This window comes from Silurus aristotelis (assembly GCF_946808225.1).
Source record: "Silurus aristotelis genome assembly, chromosome: 19".
NCBI classification, from domain to species: Eukaryota; Metazoa; Chordata; class Actinopteri; order Siluriformes; family Siluridae; genus Silurus; species Silurus aristotelis.
The window spans coordinates 3,653,667-3,679,683 of record NC_139592.1 but is presented as its reverse complement, the minus strand read 5'-3'; the positions used below and the strand labels follow the sequence as shown (position 1 = coordinate 3,679,683).

At 39.0% G+C, this 26,017-nt stretch overlaps 2 protein-coding genes across 2 annotated transcripts; one reads left to right on the top strand and one right to left on the bottom strand.

The window, feature by feature from the left end:
* The first annotated feature begins 504 nt into the window (after positions 1-504).
* slc2a12 (solute carrier family 2 member 12) lies at positions 505-18,338 on the top strand. The gene is made up of 6 exons (XM_083520937.1): positions 505-840; positions 2,117-2,251; positions 5,549-6,916; positions 9,997-10,119; positions 16,680-16,812; positions 17,332-18,338. Exons 2-6 carry the CDS (start codon positions 2,140-2,142, stop codon positions 17,423-17,425), a joined length of 1,830 nt encoding a protein of 609 aa, XP_083377063.1. The 5' UTR covers positions 505-840; positions 2,117-2,139; the 3' UTR covers positions 17,426-18,338.
* A 1,065-nt stretch (positions 18,339-19,403) lies between these two features.
* Positions 19,404-25,724, bottom strand: tbpl1 (TBP-like 1). The gene is made up of 7 exons (XM_083521029.1): positions 25,543-25,724; positions 23,380-23,569; positions 22,679-22,761; positions 22,507-22,570; positions 21,916-22,019; positions 20,257-20,351; positions 19,404-19,903 (listed from the first exon to the last, which is right to left on the bottom strand). The coding sequence occupies exons 2-7, from the start codon at positions 23,512-23,514 to the stop codon at positions 19,824-19,826; spliced, it is 561 nt and encodes a 186-aa protein (XP_083377155.1). The 5' UTR covers positions 23,515-23,569; positions 25,543-25,724; the 3' UTR covers positions 19,404-19,823.
* Positions 25,725-26,017: the final 293 nt, after the last annotated feature.

Here is a 26,017-nt window from a genome sequence, read left to right as displayed (position 1 = left end):
AAGAGCCTTGCTCAGGGGCCACAACTTGGTGACACCAGGGCTTAAACTCCAAACCTATCAATCACTAAACCAGAGTTTGACCCACTGAGCTACCACCCTCCCAAAAAACAAAGCTGGGGAGAAAGTAGAAAAGAAGTGGGATGACAAGGAGAGCGAAATAAGTATGGTTAAGTATCTTATTGTTTCATAAATGTTTAAAGACACTATACAGTGTGATCAGGGTGTTAGTAGTGTTTTGCTGCATTTTTCTATAATATCAATAGCCGTAATAAACGGTATTAAGAGGTGGATTGAATTCGGTGGACAAAATTGAAGGCCTAGGTGTGAAATACACATCTAGGCCCGCTACTAGTGTAGAGGCCTGAGGTAAAAGTGTAGCGTGATTCAACATGGCAACCCTGGTCTCGGTGAGCGAGCTCCTAACTTGGAGTCGGCTATTTTTCTGCGCGTGCTGGAGTGGGCGGGGCTACAACAACAACAACCAAAAAAACCACTTGGCGATCCGTACTTGCCTACTACATAGTACACATCGAGGCAGCCGAAAATAGCGGTCCTGTCGCGACTGGTCGTCATGGCGACCGATCATGCCGTATACTAACGCACTTAATAGTATTATGCGATAGTCCGAGGGTAGTAAGGGGAGTGCTTTGAGGCGCACTAGTTAGCCATACTATGTAGTAAGGAAGTATGCGGATTGTGGACGGAGCCATTTAGGAGCGTGTCCTGGAACCGAGCAGAAGTGGAAGGCTTTAAATCTGGAAGGAAGGAAGAAGGGTCCGGGATCCAGCAATGATTTCCTAAGCAGCAAAGGAGGAAAGTATCCTGAAAGGGTCCAAACATGTAAGTTACTTTCTTTCTTTCTATTTTTCTTCTTTTCTTTTTTATTGAATTTGTTCCAATTCCTTTAACGGCGGTTGTGTTCACATTGTAACCGCTCTTGATTCACTTTCTTTCTTCAACCAGTCAAAAATCTTGCCAACACTTGTGCTTGCTACAGTTGGCCTGCTTTGCACTTCAACAAGTCCACAAAGTCTAATCAAGCTGAATTGACCTTGGTAGATTTGTCCAGTGTGTGTGTGTGTGTGTGTGTGTGTGTGTGTGTGTGTGTGTGTGTGTGTGTGTGTGTTTTGTTGCTTTAATAAAAAAAATAAAAAAATCTGTAATGCATTCAACTTTCACTATGTGCACTCTTTCCAGGTAACATTGATGCATGGATGAATAATGTAACAATCACCAAAAAAACCCCTCAAGTTTTCAGACTTCAGGTGTATTTGGACAGGATTAGTTTCCTGGACAGCAGGATTAGTTTTAATGATGATGATGATGATGATGATGAGTATATTGAGATACAAAAGTATATTATCATATGGACAGGAAATGCTCTGTTACACCATACAATGAAATCAGATTCAGACTCATCTTTATTACTTATAAAGATATTAACTGTACGGTTTGTGCAAGGTCTGTACAAATGCGAATGATAATATTTCTCTAATAAGTCTGAAGGTGCATTGTTGCGATATAGGACCCCCTTGTTGATTGCGTTAATGTAACGCATATGAGATGAGAGCGTGTGGTTCACAATAATGTTAGTGACCGTAGAGGAAACAATGGTGGCTCTTTGTAAATTCTTAGAGAGTTAATTCTTTCTGTCTATGCAGCCTTACATAAATTACAGACTAAAGAGATGCAAATGAATGAACGCAATAGGAATTTGCACAAGCGAGCTCAGTACAAACCACAGAGATGGGACTTCATGACACATATATAGTTGTCACTTTAAAAATTCCTTGCAATCCAAAGTAATTTTTTTGTTTGTAAGTCCTGCGTGACAAGTTTTGCCCCATTGTTCCTTGTTTACATGCCAAAAACATGAATAATTGGGTTTCTCTTTAGGCTTTGTTTTGCTGATTTCGAAACTGCTCTTCATTTGGTTTCAGTCTAAAAGTAGAAGAACAAGGTGGAGGAGAGGGCTTAATGGGATCTTTAGCAACATTTCAGTTTAGGAGTAAACTCTAGTAATGCATAAACACACAGAACAAATATTTCTATGATCCCAAAGATCAAGATTTCTTTAAAAATCTCCCTGCACTATTTTTTTTTCTATACCCTGCAGCTGCATCAGCCTGGTGGGAGATCATGGATCTTACGGCTGAGACCAACAGAATGACCTCTGACCACCCGGACCAGGCGGATCTACATGCTCAAGATGTGCACACACACACTGAGAAAGCTGCACCTGCACATACAGGTATGTTTTTTTATTTTTTTATTTAGAGTGAACAGCTAAAAGCAGGTTTTACGGGGGGATTTATATTTTTTTAGTCTGGTGACATGTTTGTTTGTTTTTTTAAATCCAATCCATCTGTTCAAATATGTCATGTTAGACAAACATGTACCATTATTAACTTTGGAATGATGCCATTTCAAGCCCATTATATGAACTGTCAAATCAAACTTTGATAAATAATTACTATGGTTAATTATTATATTAATAGATATTATAGAAGCTGATTAGACAACTGCAACTATAGACTCAATAGCACACGGATAGTCAAATAAATTTTACTAATAGAGGATATTTTGGTCTCAGGAGGACAAACACTTGTTTCTTATATTAAGTAAATACATTTGACATTGAATTACGTTCGTGACACAAATCAGCAGGTCAATCGATCCATTCCTATAAAGAGGAAGCAGTAGTGGAACTATTGCAAGAGATACTGTTAGAGAAAATAAACACCATCTGACCATTCAGAGGGGGGGAGTGGTGGCTCCAGCGGTTAAGGCGCTGATTGGCCGATCGGAAGGTCTGGGGTTCAAGCCCCGGTATCGCCAAGCTGCCACTCTTGGGCCCTTGAGCAAGGCCCTTAACCCTCTATGCTCCGGGGGACCCTTACGAGGGAAATATCGAGGTCCGTGACGTCGGAGTGACGTGGGGCCGCCTTCCCGTGGGCTCACCACCTGCAGGAGGGACCGTAAGGGACAGTGCTGTGAGGATTGGGCAGCAGTCGAAGGTGGGGGCTTGCTTAGACTGCTGCCCCCGCGACCCGAATTACGGATAAGCGGGAGAAAATGAATGAATGAATGACCATTCAGAGTTGAGAATTCCAACGTGATGTGGTATAAATCCCTGACTAACAATAGAGATGTGGCCTTACCAAACCAGGAGTCTTAAAGAACAGTGATCAGTATGGGGTGATATACTGTCATTTGTTAATAGTTGAACAAATTACAGTACATCATATAGCAAAACAGAGCAATTTACAGTACCATACAGTATAAAATGCAAGACAATTTAACCTAAAATATTTGTAAAATTTTGTAAGATGAAAAAAAAAATATCAACGTATATGCATATACAGTAATCCCCCGTTTATTGCTGAGGTTACGTTCCAAAACCGCCCGCGATAAACGAAAACCACAATAAATAAACGCCACCCAAAAATGCTATTTTATGTATACGGTACTGTACTGTATTAACATTTCACTTCATTTTATAATTAATAATTATATTTTTTATTAATAGATTTTATTATTTCAACATAAAACTCCATAAAAACAATTCCCTCTACATCTACAAAAAATTAGTTATGTAACAAATGCAATTCCGCGATAAACCGGGGGCGCCAGATTCAAACCGCGGTAAAGCAGGGGATTACTGTATATATATATGTGTGTGTGTGTGTGTGTGTGTGTGTGTGTGTGTGTGTGTGTGTGTGTGTGTGTGTATACATATATAATATATGAAGCTAGAAAACTTTAGTAGAAGTGTTTCACAGTTTGTTCTTAACTTGTACAAACACTGTACCCACATGACTGTTCTTTCTCAGACACACCTCGAGCAAAACAAATATTTCTGTAAGTCTGTTAGCATTGTAGTTTAAATCATAGAGATGACAGGAGGATATAGAAAAGATAATCTCTCAGGTTGGACATATTTGAAATAGCAAAAATGTCAGTTTGTTGAAACGCTAAAAGAATCTATTGCTGTGAACAAATCTAAGCATTGTGCAAGTGACGAACATGCCAGGATCAGGAGCAAGGAAGAGTGGAGGATAGTAGATGGTATATTGTATATGCATGGAACACTGGATATTTTAATGATAACGTTTTTTTTGTATGAAGTAGACACATGATTTTGTTTGTTAAACACGAGGTGGCTATTAATAGATGCATAGACTCATATTTGTCTTTTTTGTGAGGATTAGAAAGGGGTCCCAGGGTTATGATAAATCTGAATTTACACACACAAATTCCAAGTAGATGAACTGAATGGACAAAAATTGTGGGGACACCAGACCATAGGATTTGTATGTGCTCATTCAGCCACAGAGGTGTTAGTAAAGTCAGGTACTGATGTAGGTGAGGTCACTTGCATTCTGTGAAAAGGAATTCCCTCAGTCACCAGCAATCAGAATTTTTTGTTGTTCATTTGCATGCATTTATTATTCGCCATTCACGCACGAACGAGTAACCAAACACAAGCTGCCGAACGCGTTCTCATGATCGCGAGTGCTGTCAGTGAGGAGCAGCTCGTCCGATGATGATTGCGTAGAAACCCAAACCACCTGCTGGTGTCTGGGTCAGAAATGCCAACATGCTACTGTTGCCTGGAGATAGAAGGGTTTATCAAAGTACCTAGCAGACAAGTGATTAGTATGTTCTGCTCCGATTCGATGAGTCAGCGTTTTAGAAAAAGAGAAGGCCATAAAACAATTGTGCGGCCAGATTAATACACTCGCATAATTTATATATTCAGATTAACACAACCCAGCTACCGGCATCGGTGAAATAATTTATCTGTCGACCTCTAGTTTCCATAATCCCCGTAGATACAAATAACATTTATATGTAATTGTCGATGCGTTGGAAATCCAAATATTTTACCATAGGTCATAATTTGATATTTTGAAAAGGGTTGTGAAGAGGTGGAAAATTTTCAGTACATTTCTGAAAATATCCATGGGAACTAGTTCTGGGGAAATTTTTGATATTATTCCCAGTTGGAAATTTAACCAAGAATTTCTAGGAATTTTAGGAATTCATTTTATATACCCCATTTATTCTTATCATCTACCTAAATGTCTGCACAGTGCATTTGTTTTTACAATTATTGTGAATTCACAGTTTATTCCCATTAATTCCCATATTTTCCTGTTAATTCCCATGGAAAGTTTCCAGTTTTGCTTAATTTTTATTTTCATTTAATAATGGCTATTTCTTTCTGACATTTATGGCATTTGGGAGAAACAGTTAAGTATACAAGTCTTGCTTAAGGGCCCTACATTGGTGGGTTGGTGATCCTAGGATTTAAACTCACAACCTTCCAAACAGGAGTCCAAATTGTACAGATAACTGAGCACACACCTGCCGTTAAAAGGAACCCCCCCAAGATTAGGAAAGGGATTTTGTATCCTTGATGTTATTACATATTTTGAAATACATGACACAGTTTCTAATAAAATTGAATGGTTTATGTTTCTCCTTAGAGGATTTAGTAGTGGACACAAATGTGTCTCATCGTGTCTATCTGTGCTCTGTCCAGGCTGTGGAGCAGTGCTGGTGGTGTGCGCTGTGTCTGTGGCCTCCTTCAGTGGTCTCATGCTGGGCTATGAGATGGGACTGATCTCTGGAGCGCTGCTCCAGCTCAGGGAAGTACTGGCGCTCTCGTGCTCGCAGCAGGAACAAGCCGTGGGTGCCCTGCTGCTCGGAGCGTTCCTACTCTCAGTGGTAGGTGGCACTGTCGTGGACCGTTACGGACGCCGTTTCTCCATTATCCTCACGGCGGCGCTGTGCGCATGTGGCACACTGCTAAGCATTTGCGCTCCCTCCTTCTGGACGCTGATGGTGGGCCGTGTGTTGGTGGGAATGGCCGTGGCACTCTCGGGCACGGCGTCCTGCCTGTACATTGCGGAGGTGGCGCCTGCTGCCTGGCGCGGGAGGTGCGTATGCGTCTACGAGCTGATGGTGGTCCTGGGGGTCTTGCTGGGATTCGGGCTGAGTTGGGCATTTGCGGGAATGGTGGACGGTTGGAGATTCATGTTGAGCGGAGTTCTGGTTCCTGCATGCCTGCAGATGTGCATCATGCCGATGTTGCCCCAAAGTCCGCGATTTCTCCTGACCAGGCGCAGACAGACGGAGGCACGAAAAACTCTCGCTCGTTTACGGGGGACCGTCTCAGAAGCAGTGGAGGAGGAGCTGAAGGTAATCATGGCAGCTCTGGGTGCTGAGCACCAGCAGGGCTTCATGGATCTGTTCCGTTCTGGCGCCAACATGCGGAGGAGGATGTTTGTGGGAATGGCATTGGTGTTTCTCCAGCAGGCTACAGGGCAGCCCAACCTTCTGGCCTATGCCTCCACGGTACTGCACGGGGTGGGATTCCACAGTAACGAAGCTGCTACGCTTGCCTCCACCGGCCTTGGGGTGGTTAAACTGATTGGTACCATCCCAGCAGTCTTATTAGTGGACCGGGTCGGGCCCAAAGCTTTCCTTTGTGTAGGTGCTGTCGTTATGACGCTCTCGACGGCTGCGTTAGGTGGCGTAACACTACACAGCCAAACACAAATGGCCAGCTTGTGCCAGAGCCCAGGCCTCCTAAATCAATCCCTGATGTGGAAGGGACACGATGCTGGCATTAGGACAAACACACATCATGCTGATTTTTTCTCAGAACACAATAACTCTCGTCTTCGAATAAACCCTTTTAAACACACTCGGGGGCCCTGGAACACCACAGAGAATCACAGAGCAGCTGTAACGAACTCTGTGACACCAGCGGAGGGTTCTTGGAAAGCGAGATCTGAGATTTCACTAGAATCCATGTCAGTAAATGAGGTGTCTCCTTCCCTGAAATGGATCTCGCTGGTCAGTCTGCTTGTTTATGTGGCAGCTTTCTCATTCAGCCTGGGACCAAGTAAGTCTAATAACACACTATAAAAAAAGATTATAAAAAGATTTGCTTGTTTAGATTTAATTTCTCAATGAATTACCGAGGTGGTCCAGGACACATCATGACGACGCAGTCAAGCACCCCACTGTTTACCTGAACTCTCTAACAGTATGGTTTTTAAATTGGCACAAGATAAGACCATATCAAAATGCCAGATGCTATACAGATGATTAGATAGTTCCTGTTTGAGTTTATTGATTTGGAGTTTAAACTGATTTAAGATTAAGAAAATGCTTGCTAGACCCCACCCCTGGAATACACCCAGCGGAGCAAAATTGTAACAAGGAGCCATGTAATGGGTTCAACACCTGCAAGCTGAAGGGTAGGGGGGAAGGTGCAGTGTCAGTCAGGTAACAGTTATGATAATATATATGTTTTTTTTTCTTTCACTTAAGCAGTAACATAAATTATACGATGATTATGAGACGTATGTGCGCAGTATAGCCAGATCTGAAAATTCCATGTAATTAGCCAGCTTCCCCCCAGTATTTATTATGTTTTTTAAAAAATCAAGTCCAGCTAATTAAATATTAGCCTATAACAAGGGTCCTCAAACTACGGCTGACATTCCGTCATTACGTGAGCGGCCTCTAGGGGCAAATCACTGACGCCACGTACTCTTTATTTTTAGACATGAGACTGCACACTGCACAGAGAGTGCTATATTCATGCTCGTAATTTATTATATTAATAATATATTGCTATTTATTAATGATTACATTAGTTTTTATGTCTTCTACCATATTTTCATTATTCGGTACTGTTTATTTTTTTTAAATAAAGATCAGTAAATGGAGGGTTATGTTGGGCTTGTTTTTATCCAGAATCTATCAGCAAGTACGATCCAATTTAGCTATCAGTACCAGTAAAAATTCACAATTGCCCTCTACTTATTAACATAGCCTAATTATTTGTTTAATTTACCCACCAACCATTTGCATATGTAAGTCAATGTTTGGATTTCAATAGCAATGAATATGAAAAAATGGCATTATGATAGCAATAATGCTCTTTTAATAGGATATATCTCTTGAAAAGTAATGCTTATTTGTCTAGTGCATAACAAAATAATAAACTAATTTATATATATATATATATATATATATATATATATATATATATATATATATATATATATATATATATATATATATATATATATATATACAGTGGGTACGGAAAGTATTCAGACACCCTTAAATTTTTCACTCTTTTTTATTTTGCAGCCATTTGCTAAAATAATTTAGGTTCATTTCTTTTCCTCATGAATGTACACATAGCACCCTATATTGACAGAAAAACACAGAATTGTTGACATTGTTGCAGATTTATTAAAAAAGAAAAACTGAAATATCACATGGTCCTAAGTATTTAGACCCTTTACTCAGTGTTTAGTAGAAGCCGCCTTTTGATCTAATACAGCCAGGAGTCTTTTTGGGAAAGATGCAACAAGTTTTTCACACCTGGATTCAGGGATCCTCTGCCATTCCTCCTTGCAGATCCTCTCCAGTTCTGTCAGGTTGGACGGTAAACGTTGGTGGACAGCTATTTTTAGGTCTCTCCAGAGATGCTCAATTGGGTTTAAGTCATTGCTCTGGCTGGGCCATTCAAGAACAGTCACGGAGTTGTTGTGAAGCCACTCCATCGTTATTTTAGCTGTGTGCTTAGGGTCATTGTCTTGTTGGAAGGTAAACCTTCAGCCCAGTCTGAGGTCCAAAGCACTCTGGAGAAGGTTTTCGTCCAGGATATCCCTGTGCTTGGCCGCATTCATCTTTCCCTTGATTGCAACCAGTCGTCCTGTCCCTGCAGCTGAAAAACGCCCCCACAGCATGATGCTGCCATCACCATGCTTCATTGTTGAGACTGTACTGGACAGGTGATGAGCAGTGCCTGGTTTTCTCCACACATACCGCTTAGAATTAGGGCCAAAAAGTTCTATCTTGGTCTCATCAGACCAGAGAATCTTATTTCTCACCATCTTGGAGAACTCCATGCGGGTTTTCATGTGTCCTGCACTGAGGAGAGGCTTCCGTCGGGACACTCTGCTATAAAGCCCCACTGGTGAAGGGCTGCAGTGATGGTTGACTTTCTACAACTTTCTCCCATCTCCCGACTGCATCTCTGGAGCTCAGCCACAGTGATCTTTGGGTTCTTCTTTACCTCTCTCACCAAGGCTCTTCTCCCCCGATAGCTCAGTTTGGCCGGTCGGCCAGCTCTAGGAATGGTTCTGGTCGTCCCAAACGTCTTCCATTTGAGGATTATGGAGGCCACTGTGCTCTTAGGAACCTTAAGTGCAGCAGAAATTTTTTTGGAACCTTGGCCAGATCTGTGCCTTGCCACAATTCTGTCTCTGAGCTCTTCAGGCAGTTCCTTTGACCTTAATGATTCTCATTTGCTCTGACATGCATTGTGATCTGTAAGGTCTTATATAAACAGGTGTGTGGCTTTCCTAATCAAGTCCAATCAGTATAATCAAAAATTTCTGGACTCAAATGAAGGTGTAGAACCATCTCAAGGATGATCAGAAGAAATGGAAAGCACCTGAGTTAAATATATGAGTGTCACAGCAAAGGGTCTGAATACTTAGGACCATGTGATATTTCAGTTTTTCTTTTTTAATAAATCTGCAAAAAGGTCAACAATTCTGTGTTTTTCTGTCAGTATGGGGTGCTGTGTGTACATTCATGAGGAAGAAGAATGAACTTAAATGATTTTAGCAAATGGCTGCAATATAACAAAGAGTAAAAAATTTAAGGGGGTCTGAATACTTTCTGTACCCACTGTATATATATATACACAAACACACAAGTTTAATCATATCATAAAATCTCCAGTAGTCACTACAGCTCATGAAATTTTCTGTTGCAGAATTTTCTGTTTTCTGTGGCCCCATTAAAGGGCTATAACATTAGCCATTGATTTGGATATTCATTTTGAATAATTTTTATTACCATAATCAGACCTTAATGTTGTTGCTTAGCAACTACTGATATACAACACCCAATAATTGAATTCATTTTATTATTATTTTTTATTTATTTCAGTGGTCTATGTGGTTTTGAGCGAGATCTTCCCCACCGGGATCAGAGGAAAAGCCGTGTCGGTTGTCTCTGCCTTCAACTGGGCCATGAACCTGCTCATATCAATGACCTTCTTCACGCTCACAGGCAAGCCACATAATCTACCAATAGGAAGTACAGTCAAATATGAACCTGTGTGATCTCCTTAATATATCACGCTGATTCAGCACGAGAAATGTTCGTGCAAAAAAAAAAAAAAAAAAAGGGAGTGGTCTAGCAAGTAACAGAGCGCCATGCAGAAACAGTGGCAGTGTGACAAGCAGCATGTATAGGATGTTTTATCAATGGTATGTATGGTGCAGTGAAAGCAACATTTTGCTGAAATGTGTTTGTAGAGATTTGGGCTCATCCAAGAACAAGGGTGTTAGTAAAGTCAGGTACCGAAGTAGATGATTTTAGGAGACCTCTGGGTTAACAGGAGATCTTCCACTCCAACTCATGTAAAGCATATTTTAATGAAGTTTGCTTTGTGCACAAGGGTGTTGTCATGCTTGAATATTTTTGGGTCTCATTTTTGTGGTAACAGTTTGGGGAAGAACCAGATATGGCTGGGAAAAGTCAGGCATCCCAATACTTTTGTTCATATAGTGCATGTATTACTTAAGGCAATATGGCTAATGTCTGATCTTTATGATCTTTAATGTCTCAGATTGTAGAAGCTATAATTAACGATATTGTCATGATACTGTTTCCTTGCAGTCTTAAAAAGTCTAGAAATCTAAAAAGTTTACATTTTAGACTTCAAAATTATACATTTAAAATCTAAGATGTATAATTTTGAAGTCTAAAATGTAAAAGTTTTTATTTTTTATTTCTAAATTTCTAAAATCTTTCCCCAGGGTCTTAAAAAGTATTAAAGATTTTAGAAACTATAATTAAAAAAATCAATTAAAACATTTAGATTTTTGAATAAATCTAAATCACAATTTAAAATTATACAATTTAAAATTATACAATTTAAAATTATACAATTTAAAATTATACAATTTAAAATTATACAAAAATTTTGATTTAGATTGATTAAAAAATCTAAATGTTTTAATTGATTTTTTAATTATAGTTTCTAAAATCTTTAATACTTTTTAAGACCCTGGGAAAAGATTTTATCTACACTTGTAAATTTTGATTTTTAAATCAATCTTAATCTAGATTTTGTAATTGTTAATTTTTAGATGTAAAATTAATTTTAGACTTTTTTATACTTTTTATGACTGCAAGGAAAAAGTCTAAAATTTTAAAATCTAAATTTTAGGCCTTAAAAAGTGTTACATTTGCTGTTCTAGGAGCTAAATCATTTTAAACAGGCAAATAATTTTAGAATGTCCATGTAACGCCAACGCTAATGCTCACTAAATTGCTCCCACAGCACTTTAGAATGTTTTTGTTTGTTTCCTTAGTGGAGTTTTTCTTGAGTTAGTCCAAATATAATAGCTGCAGGCAACAGCCAATCAGCTTTCTGTTATTGGCGCAAATTTCTCTTGGATTGTACTACAAACTAGAGACCTGTGCGGGATGGATTTCGCAGTCATGCAAAAATAGATATAATTTTTTCCGCAGGTAAAATATACAAGTAGTTTTATTTTCAATGCACTAACTCCTTGTTCCCGCTACTCTCCTTTTTTTTTTTTTTTTTTTTTTTTTTTTTTAAGTTTCATTTGCTTTTCTTTTGAATATGAATACAAAAAAAAGAAAAAAAAATGAACAAAATATTTTGTTTAATTAGTGTTTGACTTTTTGCGTAAATGATGAACAGGGACATGAATAAGGAATTTTTCAGATCATAAAACAACTCAAACTGTATCTTTTATAAAAAAAAAAAAAAAAAAAAAAAAAAACGGCCAAGGTTTTGTTGTGGTGTTTGTTCCTTTCTTTAATAATGAAGTGATTAGCACTGTAGCACTCAGCGATTCTCCGCTGTCTCGCGCTTTAGACATAGTAGTTACTGTAACTGCAAATCGTTTTATTTTAGTTGCCATTGTTGCTTATATGCAGTAGATACATAAAGGTTTATTTGTTTTTAGTAATTTATAGTCATATTTTATTAATTTGGTAATGTAGACCCACGAACGATTTTGTTCTCTAGCAATTCGCACACATGAGTGGATTCACCAATTAAATCTTGCGTCAGGTCTTTACTACAAACGTAAAAACGCATTTTATTTTAACTATAGAGAAGTGCAAGTTTAAAAGTAAAAAATTTTTATTTAGCATTTGGTTAAAGCCAGTTACTAAGAACATATTTGCGAAATTGTATTTGATGTTGTAATATAGGTCTTCAATTTCAATTGTCTTAAAAAGGTCTTATATAAATCTTTGTAAAACCTGCAGAAACCCTCATTATGAATATATACTAGGAGTATATACAAGCTATAGCAGGACAGTTTAGGTAACCTCGCTGGGTTCCTTTCTTTATCCTGTTAACTGCTTCCAGGGGGAAAAAAATCTCGATATACATGATGCAAACCAGGGCAACAGAATTTCCAGACCATCCATCATTCTGTAGAAACTGCTGTGTTTTTAAATGGTGGATCAGATAGAAGTGTATCTGTACAATAAAGCAAAAGGGAAATAAAGTGCTTAATTTGTAATCAATGCATCACAAATACTGTTTTTTTCCACTGTGGCACTTGTTTGTATTAATTAGGAGATTAATTAACTCCGCAAAGCAATTCATTATTTCTGTTGCTTAGAAACTATTTGAAACTGATTATAAGATTTGCTTAGTCAGTTATTCATAATTTCCAGAGATTATTAATAGATCCAGTGTTATTAGAGCCACATGATGATGATGATGATAACATTTTTTGAGGGTTTTTTTTCTGAATAATATTCAGGATTCTGGGTATAACATTATCTAATCCTTTGCGTAACTTAAGTGAATTAGTATTAACATGCATTAAATAGCAAAAATGATCATATTTTCTGTTATCATTTAATGACTGCTGTGTGATGATAATGATGGTTGGCTAATCATAAAAATGTGGTGTCAGCAAAAAAAAAAGAAAGAAAAAAAAAAGCAGTGTTTATAGGTCCAAAGGTTAAGTTCATGTTTCATTCATAATGTATATTCTCTTGAAAGATTTTACATGACAGAGATGCTAGAGATTATATATGATTTATGTCTAACTTTAGTCAGTCATTACTTATATTTTTCTCTCAGTTCGTTCTTTATTAATTCCTGTCCGAAGACGAAGATCACAGGTTTTGAATATTTCACAGTTTGATAACACAAAAAGGAGTCCTGTGGTAAAAATGACAGGAAAACTTTATTATGGAGTGTTTCGATGGAAGTGTCTATGCAAGCTTTTGTGTTTGTGTTAAAATCGTGATACCTCGATTTAAGAAAGTATGAAATCGTCTTAAAACGTCAATTCGAATTAATTATAAAAATCAAAAAAATTGCCCAGCCCTGCTAGATAGATAGATAGATAGATAGATAGATAGATAGATAGATAGATAGATAGATAGATAGATAGATAGATAGATAGATAGATAGATAGATAGATAGATCCTACACCATGACTAACTACACCACCCTAATGACCTTGAAGTGTTTTGAGCGTTTGTACAATGATGACACAGCAGGAGTGAGTAGAATTAGCGGAGGTTGGTCAGGGACAGGATGTACAGTTCCTATGCCTGTCGTATCAGGCGTTTCATGTCACAAGCAGAATTCTTGTCGCAAGTCAGAAGTTCCAGGAACTTGCTCAATGAAGTAAAGAGGACTTGGGATGTTTACGGAGCTGTTACCGGTGTCAGTTTTCTCGATCCGTAGACGTCAGGAAAGCAGATACCCATAATGGTGACAGTGCATATTAAAATCAAAGTTACATCTACAATCAGAAAAAAAACTGATTCTCAGATCATTGGTGAGCTTTAAGCTTACCTTTCCCCAACACACACACACACACACACACACACACACACACACACAATACACACTTATGAGTCGGGATTGGATTGTGAATGGATATTCGGTGCCACCCAGATGCGGATGGGTTCACTTTTAGGTCTGGATCCTCTCAAGGTTTCTTCTTCATACCGTGTATTTTGGACTGTAATTAATATCAAGTCTACTACAATGAATCAGGACTGCAGCTTGCATGAACAGTTCTGCATTTAGACTCTATCACTGAACAGTACACTTTAACAATGATGGAACTGTAATGAATGGACGTTTAGTGGCACCCAGATGAGAACACGTCCCCTTTACAAAATAAAAATTTAACTGAATTGAGTGCGTTTAACAACAAACAGTGTCTCAGAGCAGCTTTACAGAGATAAAAGCGGTAGGAGTGTTGAAATGTATCGCTTCTATGATGCAACGTGATAGGGACAAGGATGATTAGGCATCAATGCAGTAATAGACCATAATTTATATTCATTTCAATTCATTTTTATTTGTATTGCGCTTTTAACAATGAACAATGTCTCAAAGCAGCTTTACACAGATAATGTGGTGATTAAAAGTAAATATGTTCTTTATAAGTAAGTTTGTCCTTGATGAGCTGTGGTGAGGAAAAACTCCCCGAGATGGCATAAGGAAGAAACCTTGAGAGGAACCAGACTCAAGAGGGAACTCATCCTCATCTGGGTTGCACCGAATGTCCATTTGTAGCAGATATACGATGTTGTGGGGTACAGTGATGATGATCAGAAGCGAAAAGTAGTCCTGAGTCAGTGTAGGAGACTGTTGACAATTTTAAAGCCTACTGATGTTACTCATCGCATACGCGCTTGTCGTAAAACCTTAAATGAAAACCTAAAATGGTGGACGGAGGTGAAACACCAAAGAAGAACCAGCCTTAAAAGGAAACCCATGCTCATCACCGGATGTCCATTCGTTACAATTCCATCACTGTTAAGGTGAACTGATGAGTGATAGATGCTTCAATGCAGAATCGTTCATGCAAACTGCGGTCCTGAGCCATTGTAGCACTCTGTAGCTGTACACGTAACTACAGTCCAAATTTCATAGTTCTTGAGTTGCTCAGGTACTTTATGGATCTTTAGGTTGTTCATGTGGAACCCACAGATTGGTCTCTGATTGGTTGGTAGTACTTCAGGAGCATGTTTAACTCGACAGAGAGGAAGAGTTTCCTTTTGAGTCTGGTTCCTTTTAAGGTCTCATCGAGTTTTTCCCTTTAACAGCACCACTGGCTCACTCATTAGAGACAAACTTATACATTCCAACTTCATAACCTATTTATCTCTGTATGTGTTCTTTTTGGCACTCGTGTTCATTTCATTCACACCTGCCCAAACAAACAGCATAGAGGGGAAGAACCCTCCAGGGATCCAGAGTCCAAACACTTGGAAGCATGTACATGTGAAACCTTTCAACTTGCTAAATGGACTATATATCAAAATCTACATGTTGATACAATACTATCAATCGAGGTAATGACTAATCACATAGCGTTAAAAGTTCAGAGAAGAGGCAGGGCTTTCCATGACCTAGTTCCCATTTTTAGTGTGTTTAATATCATTTGTCAAGCCAGTCACACATTTTTCTCAGTTGCTTTGGAGCGTTTCTCAGACTTCCTCCACATCATGTATTGAACAAATTGCGAATGCTTTTGTACATTCATTTAATCGATTGTGAACAATTGGCCGCTGTTGTCCAAATTATCAGTTGTTGATCACAATATATTATACTGTTTTTTACCTGAATAGTTTCAACCCCCAAAACATCTTGGCATCAGTTCATTGTACGTCATTGAATGCGAAATGGTCAAACCAGTTGTCAAAATCTATCAAGCTTTTTCTGTATATGGGTCTTGAGCGTCACTAATGAATGTGACTTCAACCAATCAGATTAACCGATGATCAACTACTTTATAACAGGTCAAAGGTGAATCTTGTGAACCTTCAATTTGAGAGTGTATACAGACAGAGCAAAACAGAGAAATACAATTTCTGAAAATGGATAAACAACCAGGAAAGGAACGAACACTAGTACAGTACAGTAAAAGTGTGAATCCTGTTCGGGCTCTTTAATCAACATCCCACATACAGTAATGTGTACATTTGTGCTGTTAAGGTTCATATAATCAGAATACGTCTATTGATCTCCTAGAGATATTGTTTGGTTGCAGTTGCTTACAGTAAAAGATTAGAGTAAAGATGAATATGAAATGAAAAAGTAAATAGGAAAATTTCAATAAATATACATATTAAATTATATATTAAGTAAAAAGAAATGTGTAGCAGCAGTGAAAACACATGGCAGAAAAATTCAGACTCCGATAATAGTTATAAAAGCTATTGCACATGCAACTAATTATTTTTGTTATTGCTCTCAGATCATTTACAATATATTAGTTTTATATACAAATATATATTAGATGCCATACATCAGAAATTCAGCCTTGTGCATTTTCATTCATTATAATCCAAAATCCTGAAATCATCATTTTGACGATTTGTTGGTGAACATTGACAAAAAGACTTGTTATTCTGATAATAATGTTCATTTAGAAATGTTTATTCATACAAATACTTCATTTTTGAGAGATGAACTAAGGATTTTGAGAAAGGTGCAGATTTTGCAAGTGTTGTGCTGATTGTATGATTCGAGAAAATATAAGTAAAGTGTGAAAATGTTGCGTGAAGCCGTTTTTTTTGTGTTTGTGACTCGTTCGCAGAGAAGGCCGGCCTCCCCACAGTCATCTTCTCATACAGCGCTATGAGCTTCGTGCTGCTCATATTCGTGATCGTGTTCGTACCGGAGACGAGGGGCCGATCCCTGGAGCAGATCTCCAAAGAGCTTGCCATGAAGTGAGGAAACACACACACTTTCTCACCCACGTTACACAGATCGAATCATCTTTTACTTAATGGTAGTCAAATAGTGAGATCCTCTATATAGAACCAAAAGTCCAAGAGAAGGATCCGGACCTGATCCAACATTTCCAACAAGACTAAAGACTAACCCAGGCACTGCTGCACAGCCCCACCCACACAATCAGAGCTTTATCAGGTCTCCACTTCTTGGTGTAAGAACGATAGAATATAACTTTGTAACAACTTTAACGGTCTCTAGATCGGCCCACGACACGTACGCTACCTATCAGTAATAAGACGCACTAGCCACTTACTACTGCGCTAGCATCCATTTATATACCTGTACCACTGAAAGATCCGGTTTGACTTCAACGCCCCTTTGTATAATGTAATCGACAACAGGAACTAACTTTCTGGACATATTCAAAAAACCATTTAAACCCCATTGAGACATTATTTCCTCACAGAAAGCTTTGCGTCTTTCAATCATGTCTCGCTCGGATATTTCCACAGGAACCACCTCGGCAGCACGCTGTTGTGCCAGCGATGGCGAAAGAAGCCCAAAACTGACCTGAGGCAAGAAGAGAAGTCCCTATCAGTAGTCTGATCCCAAGCCAACGGAGATAATGAAGGAGCACGAAGAAGGGTTTGTTTCCGTCACCCAGTGACGACCTGATTAGGACTAGAAATGCCTGTAGTAGTGAGGAGGCTGAGCCTATCCTGATATTAAAGGTAGATATCATGGTCAGTAAAACGGCTGTCCGTGTGGTGTAGCTGTAACACATGTACTGTCATGCATTCTGAAACGCAGTCATGGCCATATCTGTGAAGTCTTTATAAAACTTAAAGAACATTTTTGATTTGAAAACGAAGGGAAAAAATTATCATCTGAATAGATTTAAAAAAACAAAAAAGTTTCATGAATTTGTATTTTGTATGCGAGTATGCTTTCAGGTTTTGCTAATTGATTTTTTTTTTTACATCATCCGTAATTCATCCTGGAACATGTCTGAATTCCCTCAGCAGTTGGTACCATTCCTAGTATTACCAGGTCCCATTTATAGTGTCATGGTCTCATAACGACTGTGACGTCTTTAATATATGCTGTATGGACAAAAGTTTGTGGACATCTGACCATAATATGTATGTGCTTTTTGAAGTCCACATTTAGTCCCCATTTGCTGTTATAATCACCCCCACTCTTCTGAGAAGATTTTGGAGGGTGCTTATGGAGATTTGTGTGTTGGTAAAATCAGGTAGTGATGTAGGTGCGGAGGCCTGGGGTGCAGTCAGCGTTCACATTCATCCCAATGGTGTTCAGTAGGGTTGGGGTCAGTGCTCTATAGCAGGAGATCTTCCTCTCCAACCCATGTAGGAGGAATCCAAATTTGTGATAACGGGCCAGGGACGAAGCAGAAGCACACATGGCTGGAAAAGTCAGGTGTCCCAATACTTTTGTGTGTATGATGTATTATATATAATAAGTAAATATTGCAGGGAAATAAAGGACCTATTCGATAGAACTCTGTTACTCATCGTCAGCGCTGATTTTCGGCAACGGCGAAGCATCTTGATGATTATCTTCTTTAATGTGTTTATTCATTGTGCATCAGTTAATAACTAATAAATTTTTTTATTACGGTAGGATTTTATGTACAAGTGCTATGGTACTGAAAAAAACAACTCTCAAATCAAAACAATCATGTTTCTCGGAATGCCCAGCAGCGTTCTCCAATCTGATTGGTCGCAAGGTGCCGATTAATATTACACAGTATCTATGAGATTGTTTCTACGGTAACAGCTCGTTCACAGGGGCGTGTCCAGCAGACGCTCCTTGCGCATATCGAACGTTTTTGGAAGGATTCTCTAGTGCCAGTGCTGGCAGTTATGTGTGCTTTGGAATGCAGATGGGGTGGTGAGTAGTACAACGATTAACACTAGGCGTGTAGCGGTACGCGTGTTCGTTTCAGAACGTTTAAGTACGGGACTTTTGGTGCGGTGTACATGGGGGAAAAGTTAAAATCTGATCTCACGATCGGGAACTCAAGTGACCGACCGCGGGTTTGTTTAGTCTCTGCCTCACACTTTTAGTGCAGTGTCACCTTTTTTAAATGTTATTATTATTATTAATATTAAACTTGAAAACATACACAATACCAGGGGTATAAAAAAGAAACTACAGTTGTTATTTAACCAATCAGACATTATATTTAAAATTGTTTTAAAAATGTCAACTGTCGATGTTCACAAATGTTAATAATAATAAACTGCATTACTAAAAAAAAACAAGCATTTTTATGTTTTGCATAACATCGCTGGAAAACGACGAGAGATCAGAAAGACCTTCATGACCCCTGAAAATCTCGAAACCATTCAGCAACTCGTGCATGACGATTGTCGGCGACCGAGCCACAGGATCTCGCTTCCACACCCACCCTACTCACACTGAGCAGCAAGCAGCGGCTGCGGCTAATAAGACCATATCGACTGATAATACATTTCTTACGTGGTCATACACCTAATTTTAATCAATGCACTGGCGTACAAGTTCACGCACAGTGGAACAAAGAGACGAGTCACAGCACGAGGATTATTATCTCCTTTAATATAAAATACAAAATGGGAACATATTACATAAACACGTGAGCTGCGTACTGCCGCTCGAACCTTGTAAACCAGCGTTCTTGTTCGACAGAAGTGAGTGCAGCAGGTCAGTATCACGTTACATCCTGCTCAGCCGCGCCTGCTCTCGTTTTAACGTCCGTCCTCGGTGTTGCTCTTACTAAAGCCAGCTTCAGTTTTCTATAAAACTCTGACGTTTCAGAAGGAAGAGCAACAGCTTTTCATCGACTTTGGTGTCCATGCACTAAAATAAGGTTTGATTATTAAAAGGTTCGGTTACTACACGCCGAGGAGGCCGACAGTTTAAAGTTTTAAAACACGTTCTCTTATAAGGTGCTTCCTAAGGTTTTTCCCCCCAGACTCTGTGTGTTGGGGTGGGTGTTTTATGCCATTTTTTTCCGACACTCGAACAGTAGAGGGTAAATCTGTTCCACTGCTGACGCAACAGTCTGAACGTTTGGTCCTGGGAAGAGAGGGAGAGGATCAAAGACATCAAAGGACAAATGATCAAGGGCATTTCTACACAATCAAAAATGATCGATTTTAAGTTAAAAAAAAAAAAAAATTATTTTGGTTAAAAACATGTAGATTATGAATATATATATTATATTTATTTATGTAATTATATTATATAGGTTTATTTATTTATCTTTTCAGATGTGCATCGAACAGAAAAAGGAAAACATTTGGTGTCACCACAACTATGTGTATTATAATAATAACAATAATACGATACGATAAAATAAACCTTTATTCGTCCCATAGTGGGGAAATTTCTCAATAATAATAATAACAATAATTATAAACAGTGTGTACCTGTGACTGTGATGTTGCCTGTGGAGAACACCTGCACTGTGGCTCTGAGGGGTTTAATTCTGTACGTAGCAGCTGGATGGAGCTCAGGCTCGTAGCTGCAGGACCAAAAAATAAATAAATAAATAAATAACACACACACACACACACACACACACACACACACACACACACACACACACACACACCCCCATACGTGAATAAAAAATAGTAGGTTTAAAACATAGCTTGGGCATAGCTTGACTCCGCCCAGTATCTCACAAAAGTAAATACACCCCTCACATTTCAGCAAATCTTCTCAAAGGAAAATAAGACAGAAATAGGAACGTAGATATATATTTTAGGGGAGTCAACGTGCAGCTTGTGTATCAGTACAGATTTACTGTCCTCAAAAACTCAACATACAGCTGTTATTGTCTGGCAACCAAAGTGAGTACACCCCCAGTGATCTATGGCACCGCATGGTACTCTCTGAGGGCATGTGGGTTTGCCTGGTTACACGAGGTACAGCTGTTATCACTTAGGGTTCACTCATTATTGTGAGCTGTGACTGTACATTTAGTTATTGAGTACAGTAAATCTGTACCTCTTTACAAGCTGCGCATTGACTAAAATATATCCTAGTTTTATTTTTATAGTATTTTTTCTTAGGAAGATATAATAAAATGACTGCTGAAATGGGAGGGTGTACTCACTTTTGGAAGATTATGCATACATAGAACAGAAACTTAGCATATATGTATCTGAGATACGATCTGAAGTCATAGCTTAGATACTGCAGATCAAAAATGTAGTAAAGTAGAGCGAAAGATTTCCAGCGTATAGTCCGCTGTAATTACAAAAGTGGCCACTAGAGGCGAATCAGTGACGACACGTGCTGCACGGAGAGCACGATATTATATCAATTATTAATTTATTAATACAATTATTTTCATTCATTTATATATCCGTATTTATTTCCATAAGCACACCCATGATTCGGTACTGTTAATTTTTGTAATAAAGTGTAGTACTACTTCGCATGGAGTGTCTGTTCTTTGTCAAGTATCAATTAGAAAAAGTATATCGGTTGATTAATTGGTTATCGGCAAGTACGATCCGAACCGTGTATCGGCATCTGTCAAATCCAACTCTAATCTGAAGCACATCTACATTCCTGAATATTCCTAAACCTGGAAATCAGGTCGCTTTGCTCCTGTGCTTCCTAGAGCCATGTCACCACCAGAGGGTGCTGTTGCTCTTCTGCGCAAAACAATGTATTGTGAACATACTATAAATTACAAGTACTATTAAATTGTCAAATAGCTCCTTTAACCCGTAAATGCTCAGGTCTGTGTTCGTATTTTATTTTGTCTTGCTATAACTAAACTTAATGTCATAGCTTCGGATTTTGGCGTTCACACTGGCCCACGTGCACTGCAGATGCTTGCATATCTTGCACACGTGACAACCATGTGCTCGTGTTAGTACACAACAGACCTATCAGATTTCTTCTGAAATCCTGAGACATACAGCAGCGCTTCGAGCGGCAAACTTCAAAAATTGGATGCGAATGGATTTTGGACTGCTTTAAATGGCAGAATTGAAGCGGTTGGAGGTAAATCTACTGCAGCTGTACCATCACTAGTATCAGTTAAAAGGAAGAGAGAATGAAGGAGGTACCTGGCTATAGGACGGTTGTTTTTTGTGAACTCGATAAGACGGATCTGAAATGGCATGGAGCACACGGCCAGGACGTTTACAACCTTAAAATCTGAAAACCTGACCTGCAAGGGAGCACAAACACACATCCATCAATCAACTTATCTTCTATCTCTCTATCTATATCTATATATACACACACACATTTCAGCAAACATTATATGTATCAATACACACATGGTGGCACAGGGAAACAGGACATTGTTTGAACTAGGAGATCTGTTTATAAACAGTGTGAGCTCGTTTTGAACCCCTTGCCATTAGTTCTAATGGAGCAGTGGAGCGGTGCACAACAAGCATTCGCTTTGAAACCTTTTATAAAAATGCTGATTGTGCGAGTTGTCGAGGTTGCCAAATATTATTAATAACAAACAAAAAAAAAACAAAAAAACGACAAGCAATTTTGTTTTGCATTTCTTCCCCACGTACCGAAACGTGCATTTTGTGTACTGTTACAGCACTAATATATATATATATATATATATATATATATATATATATATATATATATATATATATATATATATATAGGCTACCAATCAAAAGTCCAACCTTGAATCCTATCTTCTGGAGACAGCGGGCTAACCTCCTAGCACCCAGTTTAGCCTCGTCTTCACTGCAGAAAGAAAGATTGAGAGCGGACATGAAGCCTCTGTTAGTGCACTAAGCGATCGGAATGGATAGAAACGGGTAAAAGACTGAAAGAGCATTCTGTCATTATGACCTTGTTGCTCCTGTGCAAATGATTTTCCCTGATGACCAGATGGAGGCAGTAATGCGAGGTTTGCGGAGCTTCATCAGTACTTTCTGGAAGGACACAACAAACAGCAACGTTCAAGATGTGGTTGTAGAAAGGCAGTAGGTTTTATATATATATATATATATATATATATATATATATATATATATATATATATATATATATATATATATATATATATACACACACACATACACACACACACACACACACACACACAAAGGTCGAAACTGAAGTGCAGGTGCTTTTCTTATAATTATTAAAGTGTCATCAGATATTTTTTTTTGGCTATTTTTTTTAACTAAAGGTAATTCAATGCATGTGGGTATTTCAGAGATGTAAAATATATTCAAATCAAACATAAGAATGCGAGCTGAAATTTTCACCAAGAAAAAATATAAAAGGGGCGGGGCATCCAAACAGTGCTTCTATCTGACCGATAGACCAGATACCAAATATCATCTAAATTTATTTATTTATTTTTTTTGTAATTAGATATTTTTTAACCGTATTTGTTGCAGTGCATAAAATCTGGCAGGTCTGAACTCTTTTAGAACCAATCAAATGCCAGAATTCAACAGTGCAGTGATATAAATCTCACATTTCCTAATCCCCGCTCTCTGATCTCGGTTTGCACGACTTGCACTCTTAGGTTCGCAACGCACCCCGACTTCTGGTCTGTAGATGACGTTGTTACCCTCCAGGCCGATAGTGCGCAGGTTTAAATGACACCTGGTCCTGAAGACGGAAACCACGTTTGTGATGATGATGTCCAGCGCCACATCGTTGCTCGGTTCCATGAGGCCTCTTTGGACGGTGTGAGTTTTACAAATACATGTCACGTTCCGATGGAGCCTGAATGAAAAACATACAGCACATTGTTATACGTGCTACGGACAAATGTGTGAGCATGAGATTTAAATAGATTTTTTTTGGAGCATCCTGTTCCACCATTTGCTGTTAGAATAACCTCCACTCTTCTGGGAAGACTGTTCCATTAGATCTTGGTGGTCATTCTGCAGCAAAGGGTGTTAGTAAAGTCATGATGTAGGTCTTGGGTTCAGTCAGCATTCGAATTTATCCAAAAAAGACGTTCAATAGAGCTGAGGTCAGAGCTCTATAGTAGGCCAATCAACATCTTCCACTTCAACCCAAGTAAAGCATATCTTCATGGATTTGCTTGGTGCACAGGAGCATTGTCAAGCTGGAACAGGTTTGGGTCTCCTAGTTCAAGCGAAGAGAAAATGTAACGCCTTCAACGCCTATGTAATGCTGACTGTGTCTCATCATCCCAGAAGACTGGAGACTATTATAACAGTAATGAGGACTAAATGTGGAATAGGATGTTCAAAAAGCACATGAATCTGTTGTATAGAAATAGTAAAGTTATTATAAACCTTGCAGCCAGAACACGACTTCTGACCAATCAGAATCAGGAATTCACCAATACAGACTGAGTCTGATGTTGTTTGAATGATGACAAGATTTTTGAAAAGAAATAATCAGGCGTTACATTATGACATTAGAACATTATCTCTTCATCATGGCTCCTGTTAGTGGGTGGATTTATTTATTAGGCAGCAAGTGAGATTTCTTTCTCTCAAAGTCGACGTGTTAGAAGCAGGAAAAACGGGCGAGCGTATGGATTTGAGCGAGTTTGACGAAATGTCTAGACGTCTGGGTCAGAGCGTCTCCAAAACTGCAGCTCTTGTGGGATGTTTCCTGGTCTGCAGTGGTCAGAATCAAAAGTGCTCCAAGGAAGGAACAGTGGTGAACCGGCGACGGGGTCACAGGTGGCCGAGGCTCGTTGATGCACGTGAGGTTTTGACAGCAAAAAGGCGGACCAACACAATATAATGAAGGAACTCCAACCCTGAAACCTTTGGGTTGTATCGGGACCTCGACTGCACCTTGTGCATTTCCAGGTAACGTTTGGCGGTCGTGGGATTTGACCTTCCCAGCTACCACTTCTCTCTTGAATAAACACAAATACCCACACTCCAAAATCTGAAGAAAGCCTGGAGGTTATTAAAGCGAAGATAGATTCAAATAGATTAGTGATGTACAATGAAAACATGAGTCGGGTGGTCCATTCAGTGGGCTTTGCTTATCTTATAGAGATGCAAGAATCCCAGTAGATCCCAGTAGATATGTATTACAAGAGCAATAAAAGACTAAATAGTCCACAGAAAGACGTACATGTGTGTGACAGTCAGGTTGTCCTTACACTTTTGTCCATTCTGTGTATTCCTTTGCTTATTTTATAATAGTGCAGAATTCCCAGGAAAATTGAAGGAATTATAACAGCATTTAACGATGGCTTTGTGAGTCCCAGTAATGTGGAGTGTATTATAAGAGCAAAAGAGACACTAAATGGACCAGGAAGTGATGTCCAACAAGAACATCAGTGTGATGGTCAGGTGGTCCATACACATGTTTTTGCTTATCTTATAGTGATGCAGAAGACATACAATAATATATCATTATTATATTCCGACCTGATTTGGGTCTTCTCCAGCTAATTACATAACGTTTTGGATCTCTGGGTGGTTCTGATGTTCTGAATCCAGGCTTGTTTTTTTTCTCCACCCAAACTACTGATTTCACTGCTGCATTTGGTTCCTATCAGGTGTACGACATTTTCCGCTCGATATGAATGTGTTCTTTACCATGTCGTAATAGAGACAAACAGAACGCTCTTATTTCACTTCCTATTCCAATGAAGGTTGTTATAAACCGCTCGTTTGTGTTATAACGCGTCCAATCCTGCTGCTTATTAACAGATCACAGAGAAGGCTCACGGCGCCGGCAGAAAATCCGCCACTTACTTGGAAAGCGAGTTTTTCTCTGCAGAGATATTTCTACTCAGTGGAAAGAGTGTCTCGGTGTCAGGAGAGGAGTAAGAACGGCTGCACTTCGCTCCTCTTACACGGAACCAGACAAAGGCTTTTCCGCACTAGCTCATACATATCAACAGACCGGCGGCCATTGTGCCTATGACGCAACTTCCGGTTGTCGCGGCGGAAAAAACGCCTGTGCGCGTTTCCGCGCCCCCGTGCGGATTCGGAGAATACTGCAGCTATGGCTGGGGGAGGCCCCGATACCATGTACTTTCAAAACCGGTATCGGTATCGGTATACTGATACTATATACCTGTGTTTTTTAAAAAGTCATTATGATGTTTAGGGCTTTTTGTTACTGATCAGAAAGTTGGAGGTTGAAGCCCCAGCAGTGCCAAGCTGCCACTGTTGGGCCCTTGAGCGAGGCCCTTAATGCTCTCTCATTTGGAACCTAACTAACAGC

Coding starts and splice junctions, on each gene's coding strand:
- slc2a12 (XM_083520937.1), top strand. CDS start 2,140: ATGGATCTTACGGCTGAGACCAACAGAATGACCTCTGACCACCCGGAC. Junction 6,917..9,996: donor CTCATTCAGCCTGGGACCAA/GTAAGTCTAATA, acceptor TATTTATTTCAG/TGGTCTATGTGGTTTTGAGC. Junction 10,120..16,679: donor GACCTTCTTCACGCTCACAG/GCAAGCCACATA, acceptor ACTCGTTCGCAG/AGAAGGCCGGCCTCCCCACA.
- tbpl1 (XM_083521029.1), bottom strand. CDS start 23,514: ATGGAACCGAGCAACGATGTGGCGCTGGACATCATCATCACAAACGTG. Junction 22,571..22,678: donor ATTTGCACAGGAGCAACAAG/GTCATAATGACA, acceptor TTCTTTCTGCAG/TGAAGACGAGGCTAAACTGG. Junction 22,020..22,506: donor TCCAGAAGATAGGATTCAAG/GTTGGACTTTTG, acceptor GCTCCCTTGCAG/GTCAGGTTTTCAGATTTTAA.